The sequence below is a fragment of the Melanerpes formicivorus genome, unplaced genomic scaffold (assembly GCF_026170545.1).
Source record: "Melanerpes formicivorus ecotype bairdi unplaced genomic scaffold, bMelFor1.0.p_v2 SCAF_24, whole genome shotgun sequence".
Lineage (NCBI taxonomy): Eukaryota > Metazoa > Chordata > Aves > Piciformes > Picidae > Melanerpes > Melanerpes formicivorus.
In genome coordinates, this window is record NW_027142376.1 from 7,900,390 (window position 1) to 7,913,590 (window position 13,201).

Genomic DNA, 13,201 nt, shown 5'->3' on the forward strand with positions numbered 1-13,201 from the left:
AGCTCAATACAAGACCTGGGGCTTTTTACTCTGGACAAGAGAAGACTTGGAGGACATTTAATAAATGTTTGTAAATATCTGAGGGTCAGGAGGGAGGAGGGGACAGGCTCTGCTCAGTTGCTCCCTGTGATAGGACAAGGAGCAACGGATGTAAGCTGCAGCACAGGAGGTTCCACCTCAACACAAGGAGGAACTTCTTCACTGTGAGGGTCACAGTGCACTGGAACAGGCTGCCCAGGGAGGTTGTGGAGTCTCCTTCTCTGGAAACTTTCAAGGTCTGTCTGGATGTGATCCTGGCCTCGAGCACAAGCCCTATGTGGAGAGGCTGAGGGAGCTGGGGTGGTTTAGCCTGGAGAAGAGGAGGCTCAGGGGAGACCTTATTGCTGTCTACAACTACCTGAAAGGAGGTTGTAGCCAGGTGGGAGTTGGTCTCTTCTCCCAGGCAACCAGCACCAGAACAAGAGGACACAGTCTCAAGCTGTGCTAGGAGAAGTTTAGGCTGGAGGTGAGGAGCAAGTTCTTCACCGAGAGAGTCGTTAGACGTTGGAATGTGCTGCCCAGGCAAGGGTGGAGTCCCCATCCCTGGAGGTGTTCAAGAGGGGACTGGACATGGCACTTGGTGCCATGGTTTTTCATGAGGTCTGTGGTGACAGGTTGGACTTGATGATCTTTCAAGTCTCTTCCAACCTTGGTGATCTGAGCTAGATTGTATGGTCCTGCTCTGGCAGGGGAGTTGGACTTGATCTCTTTGGGTCCCTTTCAACCCCTGACATCCTGTGATCCACAGCAGCGACTGAATCCAAGGGGTAGTTTTCTTTACCAATGGACCACAGACTGTAGATGTGAGCAACAGCAACAAAAGTATTAATTTTCTCAAAGCTTCCAAAAACATTGTGCTGAAGACCTGAAGGGAGAACTTACTGTGACAGCACTAACTGAATCGAGTTGTTAACTCGATGCTCAAGAACGACCAGAGTGGCAACTTTGGTCTCTGAGTTCTTCATCATTCTGTGTCTCAGACAACTGGAGCCCTGCCATGGAGGTGTCTCTACTGGCTCCAGCAACTGCTTAAAATAGTTTTATTTCCTTTGAGTTGATATCCTGTGTTTCTCTCATGAAGTGTATGCATGTGAAAAAAGTTAGCTGGAAAAGAGCTGCTTAGTTCCCTGCGGATGTGGCTTTCCTGTGGGGAAGCCCTTCCGTGCTTTTGGAAGAGAAGCCTTTGCACTGAAGTGCTGTGCGTGGGAACAGATGAACAGATAATAGAGTCATAGACTGGATTGGGTTGGAAAGGACATTTAAAGGTCAACTAGTCTGCCCCCGTGCAGTGAGGGACATCTTCAGGCTCCTCAGAGCCTTATTCAAGCTGATCTGGAATGTTTCCAGGTTCTTCTAAGCACCTCTCTGTGCAACCTGTTCCAGTGTTTCATCACAGTCATTGTAACAAGTTTCTTATCTAGTCTGAATCTCCCCTGCTTTAGCTTAAAACTGTCACCCCTTGTCCTATTGGAACAGTCCCTGCTGAAGTGATCATCCCCATCTTTCTGAATGGTCCCCACTAAGTACAAAAGGCCACAATTAAGGTCTTCCTGGAGTCTTCTCTGGGTTGAACAATCCCAACTCTCTCACCTTGCCCTCACAGGAGAAATATTCCAGGTTCCTCCCAGGTATCCCAAAGCCTGAAATGAAGAATGTGTCCCACTACATTGCATGTTCTGAAAATGAGGCCTTGAGCAGCTGAGTCTAGTTGAGGTGTCCTTGCCCGTGGTGGCAGGGTCCTAAGGTCCCTTCCAACCTGAGTCATTCAATGAATAGCTTAACATATTTCTTGAGGGCACCACAGAGGTCTCCCCTCAGCACTATTTAATATCTTCAATAATTTATCATTTGCATTTCTTTTTACATTGGAGGTGATTGCTTTAGGTGCATGGAACTTGGAGAAATAGTTCAGAAACGAGTCATCCAAGTTATCCCAGGGGAGGGTTAGGTTGGACATCTGGGAAAATTTCTTTACTGAAATAGTTGTCAAGCCCTGGAATAGGCTGCTCAGGGAAGTGGTGGAGTCACCATCCCTGCAGGGGTGTGAAAGAGATGTAGATGTGGTGCTAAAGGACATGGTTTAGTGGTGACCTGGCCGTGTTGGGTTAGGATCTTGACAGCCTTTTCCAACTTAAATGATTATCAGTTGGACTTGATGATCTTAAAGGTCACTTCCAACTGAAACAATTCTATGTTCATATGATTTCCTTATCTTGTTTCTACGAGAAAGCTGGGGAGGGACTTTTTAGGATGTCAGGGAGTGATAGGACTGGGGGGAATGGAACAAAACTAGAAATGGGTAGATTGGGATTGGGTGTTAGGAAGAAGTTCTTCCCCATGAGGGTGGTGAGAGACTGGCTGGCACAGGTTGCCCAGGAAGGTGGTGGCAGCCTCATCCCTGGAGGTTTTGAAGGCCAGGCTGGCTGTGGCTGTAAGCAACCTGCTGTAGTGTGAGGTGTCCCTGCCCATGGCAGGGGGGTTGGAACTGGCTGATCCTCGAGGTCCCTTCCAACCCTAACAATTCCATGATTCTATGATCTGAAGTTTTATGCCAGCATCTTTGTATTGAGCAAATGTCCCTTTGATTCCAACACACTGGGGAAAAAAATACCAGAACTTGCAATTTATTTTGCCTTTTTTCTTTTTCCTCCTCTCTGTTTCTAATTGCAGACATTCCTCATAGCTACACATACCCAGGACAGAGTCCATAATGGGGAGAAAACTAGATCTTTCTGGCTTGACTGATGAAGAAGCAGAGCACGTGCTCCAGGTGGTTCAGCGAGACTTCAGCCTCCGGAAGAAAGAAGAAGAAAGGCTGAGGTAAGAAGAAGGAAAAGATGGTTAGCAATACTGCTCTCTGGATTCTCACAACTGGTTTGGAGGAGACACCAGAGAATAGAGCTTATTGTGGTGTTCTGTGCACTGATCATTGCTCTCACAGAGGTAGTAAACATCCAAACTCTACCACATCAATCCAGTTGTGAAGTACTACTGCATTTTATTTTGGTGTTTAATCTATCCTGGCCTTAACCAAAACAATGACCTCTCACGGCTGACAGCTTCAATTTTGCTTTGCTAGCAGAAACTGAAGAGTTAAATGATTATACCACAAGAAATGAGGTTTAACTTCATAGAATCAATAAGGTTGGAAAAGACCTCAGAGATCATCAAGTCCAACCTCTCACCCAATACCTCATGACTAAATGATGGCTTCAAGGGCCACGTCCAATCCCTTTTTGAACACCTTCATGGACGGTGACTCCACCACCTCCCTGGGCAGCACATTCCAATGGCCAATCTCTCTTGCTGGGAAGAGCTTTTGCCTCACCTCCAGCCTAAACCTCCCCTGGCACAGCCTGAGACTGTGTCCTCTTGTTCTGGTGCTGGTTGCCTGGGAGAAGGACCAATCTCCACCTGGCTGCAACCTCCCTTCAGGTAGTTGTAAAAAGCAATGAGGTCTCCCCTGAGCCTTCTCTTCTCCAGACTAAAAATACTCTCACAGTAAAAGGCAGCTCTAAAAGTCAGTTCTAAAGCATCTACCTCCTCCCACACCAAGAGCTGAGCTGAGGTTACTGCCCCAGTGAGTGCAACAAACAAGGGAACAGGGTTTCTGCAGGACACTGTCCTCAAGTGGCCCTTCACCTGAGTATTCCTACCACATAAGCAAGAGACCAAGGATGCTGTGAAGTGAGACAGAAGGATCTGATGAAACATACAGAATACAGAATTAAGCAGGTTGGAAGAGACCTTTGAGATCATCAAGTCCAACCTGTCACCCAACACCTCATGGCTTCAAGTGCCAGATCCAATCCCTTTTTGAACACCTTCATGGATGGTGACTCCACCACCTCCCTGGGCAGCACATTCCAATGGCCAATTACTCTCTGAGAAGAACTTTCTCCTCACCTCCAGCCTAATCATTCCTGATAAAGTTAAAAGGAGGCTAACATATCAATGTCTTTATGGCATTGGAGTTGTTAGCTGTTCATTTATTTTTCCATCCTCTGCAAACAGAGTGATTTAACGTGTGAAGGGAGAAACATGCTGCTCATAGGCATTGTCTGCTGCAAAGCTGCTTTGAATCTCTCTGCACTGAGAATTTATAGCAGTGGTTCTCTAATTGAAGTCCTTTATTTTTGCCTTCCCCCCCACACACACCTTTAGGCTGCTGTTTTGAGACAGACTGCCCTTGTGGATGGGGAAAAAAACAAACAAATAATTACTTGGCTAAAAATAGTAAGATAACCATATGTAAATAGTCAGTGATTAGTGTGGTTGTATGTTATGCCTTACTCCTTTCACATCAGTTCAATTTCCTATCCTTTTGTTTATTTCTCCTGCTTTGGCTCTCAGCCTGCTATCAGATTAATAATATTTACTGTCCTTTGTACTTGTTCACCCCTAATCTTGCTGCTTTGATTATGTGTTGGTTCTGTTCGCTGGCAGCAGTGATATGTTTTTATTTACTCCCAACATCAGTGTAATCATCCAGAGGCGCCGAGGCTCAAGTCATAACAGAGCTTTCGTTTCCTGGGAATCAGCTCAAGTAGGGAAACCAGGCGGCTGCGGTATGGCTGGGGCAGCGAGGGGTTTGCGTGCTCAGGGCTGGGCTGTGGCGGCACAGACTTGCGTGCATCACCCCTGCCTCAGCGGCTTGCAGGTTGCCTCTGGGCTGCTGGCTGGAGAGCGGCCAGGCAGAAAGGGACCTGGGGGTACTGGCTGACAGTAGGCTGAACACGAGCCAGCAGTGTGCCCAGGAGGCCAAGAAGGCCAATGGCCTCCTGGCCTGCATCAGGAACAGTGTGGCCAGCAGGAGCAGGGAAGTCTTTGTGCCCCTGGACTCAGCACTGGTTAGGCCACACCTTGAGTCCTGTGTCCAGTTCTGGGCTATTCAGTTTAAGAAGGACATTGAGACACTTGAAGGTGTCCAGAGAAGGGCAAGAAAACTGGGGAGGGGTCTGGAGCACAGTCCTGTGAGGAGAGGCTGAGGGAGCTGGGGTTGCTTAGCCTGGAGAAGAGGAGGCTCAGGGGAGACCTTCTTGCTGCCTACAGCTACCTGAAGGGAGGTTGCAGCCAGATGGGGATTGGTCTCTTCTCCCAGGCAATCAGCACCAGAACAAGAGGACACAGTCTCAAGCTGTGCCAGGGGAGGTTTAGGCTGGATGTTAGGAAGAAGTTCTTCCCAGAAAGAGAGATTGGCCATTGGAATGTGCTGCCCAGGGAGGTGGTGGAGTCACCATCACTGGAGATGTTTAGGAAGAGCCTGAATGAGGCACTTGGTGCCATGGTTTAGTTGATGAGATGGTGCTGGGTGATAGGTTGGACCTGACGATCTCAAAGGTCTTTTTCCAACCTGGTTAATTGTATTCTATTTTACTCTATTCTAACAACTAATAATCAGAGCTGGCTTTTTGAGTGGGTGGATGGCATGCTCTAATGGCTCATTTGCTCACATTTCTTTGATTTGTTTTCTTAATCTTGAATTTCAGGCTTTGTGCAGCTGCAGGGTGTCAGGAGTAAGGCTGACTGAAGTGTTTTGAGGGTTGAGCTTTGGATGTTTTGCTGTATGTAACATCTTTGTCATATCTGCAGCTTCTGATTTGGGGAGGGGGTGTGATTGAAATTTTTTTTTTAAAGAAATGGCAGAAGGAGAGCTCACCAAAGCCTACAAGGTCAAATGTGTGTTTGTGAGATAGGCCTCTTCACATAACAGATGTGATGGGCCCCTCAATTTAGGAAGGATATAGAGACATTTGAATGTGTCCAGAGAAGGGCAACATGGCTGGGGAGGGGTTTGGAGCACAGCCCTGTGAGGAGAGGCTGAGGGAGCTGGGGTTGCTTAGCCTGGAGAAGAGGAGGCTCAGGGCAGACCTTATTGGTCTCTACAACTACCTTAAGGGAGGCTTTGGTGGTCTCTTCCAACTCCTAACATCCTATGAGCACATGAATTAGTTCATGTGCATCCAGTTCTGGAGCCCCTATTACAAGAGGGATGTGGAGGTGCTGGAAGGTGTCCAGGGAAGGGCCACGAGGATGATCAGAGGGCTGGAGCACCTCTCCTATGAGGACAGACTGAAGGAGTTGGGGCTGTTCAGTCTGCAGAAGAGAAGGCTCCGAGGTGACCTCATTGTGGCCTTCCAGTATCTGAAGGGGGCCTACAGGAAGGCTGGGGAAGGACTTCTCAGGATCTCAGGTAGTGATAGGAGTAGGGGGAATGGAATGAAGCTGGAGGTGGGGAGATTCAGGCTGGATGTGAGGAGGAGGTTCTTCACCATGAGAGTGGTGAAACCCTGGAATGGGTTGTCCAGGGATGTGGTTGGGGTGCTGTCCCTGGAGGTGTTTAAGCCTAGGCTGGACGAGGCTCTGGCCAGCCTGACCTAGTGTGGGGTGTCCCTGCCCATGGCAGGGGGGTTGGAACTAGATGATCCTTGTGGTCCCTTCCAACCCTGACTGATGCTATGATACTATGTAGTTATGTGGGAGTCTATGGGATCAGCACAAGGGCAGTGCTGGCAGTTGACTGTCACCCATAGGCAGAAACATCACCGTGGTTTGCCTGGTGTTGTGCCTTTCATAGCTAGGTTGGTGTGTGTTGGCTTTGCTGTCTTTAGGCAGTTGGATTTTCCGTTGTGGTGCAGGCAGACTGCAGCGATTCAGGATCAGATCTCCAGCAGTGCCTTGTTTGCAGAAGTGCTATGTCTGTGCTCACTGGAGGGCCCTCTCAGCTCTGGGTGTCCTAATTTTCTCATGGTAGGGGGCTGGTAGAGCTTTGTGTAGAAGATGATGAAACGTTTTCAATTAAGAGAGTTGCTTTTGCTGCTTTCTTCCTTCCACTTCCTTTTGTGTCTCAGCCCACTGCAGCATGAGCAGACTTGTGAAGAGGCTTCTCAAGAAACAAATTCCTGTACCTGACAAACCCCAGAAACCAGTTTGAAGCTCTCTCTTGTCAGACACTACACTTGTCTCAAGTGTATGTGCAGTCCATGTTATGGGTCTTGTAGCAGATAAAATATTAAACTCCTTCCAAACTCTGCTAATCGAAATACTGTCTGTGTGACTCATATGGAATGGGCAAAGTGCCAAGCTTTGGGCAGCTCTCTGTTGGTTCTCTGTATCAGTTCTTGTGCCTCCTTCCTGTATCAAATACCTTAAAACAAACACAGGCCAGACAAACAAGCCCTGTCTGTCTTCCCTCCTCACCTCCAAACAAAGTCATCTTAAAGCTGTTTCCCTAGTGAGGAAGGAATGGGAGATCAGTCTTCTCCTCACAAGCTTTGGAGTTCCAGCAGCTGAACTTCTGATCAGTACCTTGCCTTCCACTCTGAACAGTGTGAAGAGAGGCAGAAATAGAATAGAATCCTCTCCTATCCTATCCCCTGGATTCAGCACTGGTTAGGCCACACATTGAGTCCTGTGTCCAGTTCTGGGCCCCTCAGTTTAGAAAAGATGTTGAGTTGCTGGAAGGTGTCCAGAGAAGGGCAACAAAGCTGGGGAGGGGTTTGGAGCACAGCCCTGTGAGGAGAGGCTGAGGGAGCTGGGGTTGCTTAGCCTGGAGAAGAGGAGGCTCAGGGAAGACCTTATTGCTGTCTACAACTACCTGAAGGGAGGCTGTAGCCAGGTGGGGGTTGGTCTCTTCTCCTGGGTGGCCAGCACCAGAACAAGAGGACACAGTCTCAAGCTGTGCCAGGGGAGGTTTATGCTGGAGGTGAGGAGAAAGTTCTTCCCAGCAAGAGAGATTGTCCACTGGAATGTGCTGCCCAGGGAGGTGGTGGAGTCACCATCACTGGAGGTGTTTTGGAAGAGCCTGGCTGAGGCACTTGGTGCCATGGTTTAGTTGATTAGTTGGTGCTGGGTGATAGGTTGGACTTGATGATCTCAAAGGTCTTTTTCCAACCTGGTCTGGTCTATTCTATTCCTGTTCATTACTCTGGTTATTTTGTAGCAGGTAGGCATCATTCTCTCATGTGTCTGCTCATGAGCTACTCAAAGCATCCAGGGCTAACAAAACCATTTCACATAAGGGAACTTCTCATCAGGGTGTCTAGCAATAAATAGGACAAGGGGGAATGGTTTGAAGCTGAGGGAGAGCAGGGTTAGACTGGGTGTTGGGAAGCAGTTGTTCAGTAGGAGGGTGGTGAGTCTCTGGAGGTTGTGGCTGCCTCCACCCTGGGGGTGTTGAAGGCCAGGCTGGATGAGGCCTTGAGCAGCTGAGTCTAGTTGAGAGGTGTCCTTGCCCATGGCATGGAGGTTGGAGTAGATGGTCTCCAAGGTCCCTTGCAGCCTAAGCCATTCTAGGATTCTATGTTGTTTGGCTGCTGCTTTGGCTTATAAACCAAGATTCAAACCTGTAGGGCAGTATAGCTGCTTCCTGGACATAAGCATTCATTAACAAAGTTAAGAGCAGGCCATCTTATAGGTTATTACCCATTTTGTTATCATGTTCCAGGATGTGAAGAAACCTGCTCCTAGTTCCCACAGGGTGTCAGGGTTGAGAGCTGTCATTAAGTTGCTCTGTGTACCAGATGCTTTACACTGTTACTGCGTAGCCCTCTCTCAGCAGCCCTGCTTCAGGTATCCCTGAGCCCTGCACCCAGGTCATGGTAAGTTGCTTAGAAAAAAATATAGTGCCCTGGATGAATGCTGCATGAAAGCTGATAGCTAATGGTTGGGTTTGCTGCTGAGTCAGTAAGGATGCACTTTAAAACACATTTGCAAACTGTTACTTGTCACTAATTTCATGAAATGTTGATTCAAGCCTGCTGCTTGCTGTCAGATAATGGTGTTTAGGGTTAGATGAGGAGACAGATGTCTCAGCAGTGATCCACTTCATCTGCAGTGCAACAGCCTTGTGGCCAGCAGGTGGAGAGCTGGGTGATTTTGCCCCTCTTGCTCTGCCCTGGTGACACCCCACCTGCAGTGCTGCTGTCCAGCTCTGGAGTTCTAAGCACAGGAAGAACATGGACCTGTTAGAGCAGATCCAGGGAAGGACACAAAAATGATCAGAGTGCTGCAACACCTCTGCTGCAAGGATAGGCTGAGACAGTTGGAATTGTTCTGTCTGGAGAGGAAAAGGGAGACCTTATTGCAGCCTTCCAGTACTGAAAAGGGGTCTGTAAGAAAGATGGGGATGGAGTTTTTAGCAGGACCTGTGGTGATAGGACTAGGGGTGATGATTATAAATTAAAAGACAGAAGAGATACAGACTAGGATGAAGAAATTTTTCACACCGAGGGTGGTGAAACACTGGCCCAGGCTTCCCAGAGAGGTGTTGGAAGCCCCATCATAGTATCATAGTATCAGTCAGGGTTTGAAGGGACCACAAGGATCAGCTAGTTCCAACCCCCCTGCCATGGGCAGGGACACCCCACACTAGATCAGCCTGGCCAGAGCCTCATCCAGCCTGGGCTTAAACACCTCCAGGGACGGGGCCTCAACCACCTCCCTGGACAACCCATTCCAGGGTCTCACCACTCTCATGGGGAAGAACCTCCTCCTCACATCTAGCCTGAATCTCCCCACCTCCAGCTTCATTCCATTCCCCCTAGTCCTATCACTCCCTGAGATCTTGAGAAGTCCTTCCCCAGCCTTCCTGTAGGCCCCCTTCAGATACTGGAAGGCCACAATGAGGTCACCTCGGAGCCTTCTCTTCTGCAGACTGAACAGCCCCAACTCCTTCAGTCTGTCCTCATAGGAGAGGTGCTCCAGCCCTCTGATCATCCTTGTGGCCCTCCTCTGGACACCTTCCAGCACCTCCACATCCCTCTTGTAATAGGGGCTCCAGAACTGGACACAGTACTCCAGGTGGGGTCTCACCAGAGCTGAGTAGAGGGGGAGGATCACCTCCCTCGACCTGCTGGCCATACTTCTCCTGATACAGCCCAGGATCTGATTGGCCTTGTGGGCTGCAAGTGCACACTGAGAGCTCATGTTGAGCTTCTTGTCCACCAGCACCCCCAAGTCTCTCTCCTCAGGGCTGCTTTCCAGCCAGTCACTGCCCAGCCTGTATTTGTGCCTGGGATTGCCTCGACCCAGATGCAGGACCCTGCACTTGCTCTTATTGAACTTCATGAGGTTGGCTTGTGCCCACCTCTCCAGCCTGTCCAGGTCCCTCTGGATGGCCTCCCTTCCCTCCAGCGTGTCTGCTGCACCACACAGCTTGGTGTCATCAGCAAACTTGCTGAGGGTGCACTCAGTGCCACTGTCCATGGCACCCACAAAGATGTTGAACAAGACAGGTCCCAGGACTGATCCCTGAGGGACTCTGCTTGTCCCTGGCCTCCACTGGGACATGGAGCCATTGACAGCCACTCTTTGGGTGCGGCCATCAAGCCAGTTCCTTATCCATCTAGTGGTCCACCCATCAAACCCATGTGTCATCCCTGGAAACATTCCGGGCCAAGCTGGCCAGGACTTTGAGTTTCCTGAGTTTCACTGACTGTAGGTTGGCCTTCAAAGGCTCCTTTCAACCTCAACCATATTATGATTCTGTGATTTAGTTTAGACTCTTCCTTTCTGTGCTTTGTCCCAAAACTCCCTGCTCTAACACAACAGGGTCCTGGGACAAAGTTAGTGTATAGGTTCCCCTTACTCAGCATTGGTCCCTGCTCCACTATAGGCAGAGAAAAAGGTTGCAGTTGGCAAGAGGATAGGATCTAGTTTATGCTTTACAAGAGAGAAATCAGGGCACTGGAAAGAAGCTGGCATTAGAGGAAAGAATAGAACTTTTAGTCATTTAAAAGCAAGGAACTTTTAGTTATTTAAGTTACAGGTTGGCATCCAAATTTTTTCTGCTTAATCAAGGAAAAAATGCAGGACCCTTCCAAAAAGCAGCTTGTGCTTGGTGCCTCTAAACCCAGTTCTGTGCCTCTTACTTGTGGCTGTAATGGGAACCCACTCTGACTGTCCTTAGTTGAATTCCATAAGGATGCTACAGGTAAAACATGGGATGGAACTTCTCAACAAGTTATTTGGCAAATGCAGGGCCTCAGTCTCCAAACTGTTATTCTTGACTTTTGTGCCAGGTGTTTCAATAAGGGCAGTCCCAGGTGTGAGTTTTGACTTTTAAACAAGATATCACAGAAAACATCCACTTGGAAGAGACCTCCAAGATGATCCAGCCTAACCTGACCGTTGACCTAACCCTGGTGCAGCAGAGGACACAGTCTCAAGCTGTGCCAGGGGAGGTTTAGGCTGGATGTTAGGAGGAAGTTCTTCCCAGAAAGAGAGATTGGCCATTGGAATGTGCTGCCCAGGGAGGTGGTGGAGTCCCCACCACTGGAGGTGTTTAGGAAGAGACTGGATGGTGCACTTGGTGCCATGGTTTAGTTGATTAGATAGTGCTGGATGATAGATTGGACTTGATGATCTCAAAAGTCCTATCCTATCCTATCCTATCCTATCCTATCCTATCCTATCCTATCCTATCCTATCCTATCCTATCCTATCCTATCCTATCCTATCCTATCCTATCCTATCCTCACTACATTGTGTCCCTAAGTGCCAGGCTCACACACTGCTTAAACACCTCCAGGCTGCACCACTGCCCTGGGCACACCATTCCCTCTCTGAAGTATTTTCTAGCATCTCATCCTGAACTTCTTCTGGTGCAGCTTGAAACCATTTCCTCTAGTCCTGTCTCTTGCCACCAATGAGAAGAGGCTGCCTCCTCCTCGCTCCAACCTCCCTTCAGGTAGTTGTAGAGAGCAAGGAAGTCTCCCCTCAGCCTCCTCTTCTCCATAAATTCTCTTATCCATGAAGGCAGCTTTAGCTGAGAGGAAATACTGGTGAACCAAGCATGAAGAAACACGAGAGGTCATCCTTCTAGCACCATAAAATCATTTAGGTTGGAAAAGGCCTGTAAGATGTTATCACAGAATCAACCAGGTTGGAACGGATCTCTGAGATCATCAAGTCCTACCAATTACCTAACACCATCTAATAACTAAACCATGGCACTAAATGCCACATCAAGTCTTTTTTTCAAACACTTCCAGGGGCAATGACTCCACCACCTCCCTGGGCAGCCCATTCTAGTGGCCAGTCACTCTTGCTGTGAACATCCAGCCTCCCACCAGCCCAGCTTGCTCAAGACCTCATCCAGTCTGGCCTTCAACACCTCCAGGGAGGGGGCATCCACAACCTCCCTGGAAGGTGCAAAAAGAAAAAGCCTAATTTTAGGGAGTATTAGAGAAAAGTATAGAGAAAGACGAATCTCCAGCTGACAATAACAAGGCATAGGAGATGTGAGTGAGGCAGAGCCCTCATACACCGTGCCAAACTTGCATGACCTGTGGCGAAGTGGTTAAAGGAGGCAGTAGGATGTTCCAGAGCCATCATAAAACTTCTCATAGAGTTCTTTGTGGTTAATTTGGTCTTTGTCATGGTTTATGACTAATCAGATGAACAGCCATAAAAGGGCTGAAAGGAGTGAGTGTGCCTAGTGATAATGAACAGCTCTAATGTAAAAATCAATATTTAATCTCTGATAGGTTGGGTTGGAAGAGTCTAAGCTGTTAAATGTGACTTGGAGTAATCTTCTCCACCTGACTAGCCCTGCAGTGCAGGGAGTGGATGTTCTCTTGAGTATCAGTTCAGTCACCCTGAAAATAGTTGCTGGAAAGATGAAATCTTAAGAGCTATTTGTAGAGGAAGTGCTTCAACAACTTCTTCTTCCTTTTGTTTCTGAACAAACAAGACACTGATCTTGTTAAATATGCTACTAGGTATTAATTTATCAGAAACCTCTTTGTTGAAGCTCAGTGTTAGCTCATGTGGAAAAAAAAACACTACTGTTGTTCATGGGCTGATAGAGGGAAGAGGCTGCTGGGGAAGCTGTGTTGCAGGTTTTAAGGACCAAGTATTTGAGCCTCTGTGTGAATGCTCTCTGTTTCTGGATCTTGCCTTGGGCATGAGGGTGAACCACACAGACTTGTTTTGAGTTCTGTCCCTTATTGCCCTGTGAACTAAGTAGTTTATTCTGTAAAGGCTGGAAAGATAAAGACACCACATCTGTCCTCAGTTGAGCAACCTAGGTAACAAGAAGTTAATTGAGACATAGCTGCTTTCATAGAATGGTTTGGGTTGGAAGGGACCTCCAAAGGTGATGTAGTCCATCACCTTCTGAAGTTCAGCAGGGACATTCTTCACTAGATCAGGTTGCTCA

At 48.2% G+C, this 13,201-nt stretch overlaps 1 protein-coding gene across 3 annotated transcripts in view; it reads left to right on the forward strand.

Annotated features, from left to right (window-relative positions):
* The window catches only part of MYRIP (myosin VIIA and Rab interacting protein), a 172,167-nt gene that overhangs the window by 16,434 nt on the left and 142,532 nt on the right, over positions 1-13,201 (forward strand). For all 3 annotated transcript variants that reach the window (XM_068152784.1, XM_068152782.1, XM_068152783.1), the window contains exon 2: positions 2,710-2,859. In XM_068152784.1, coding sequence (XP_068008885.1) covers positions 2,750-2,859 — 110 coding nt within the window. In that variant the 5' untranslated portion in view covers positions 2,710-2,749. The remainder of the gene's footprint in view (positions 1-2,709; positions 2,860-13,201) is intronic.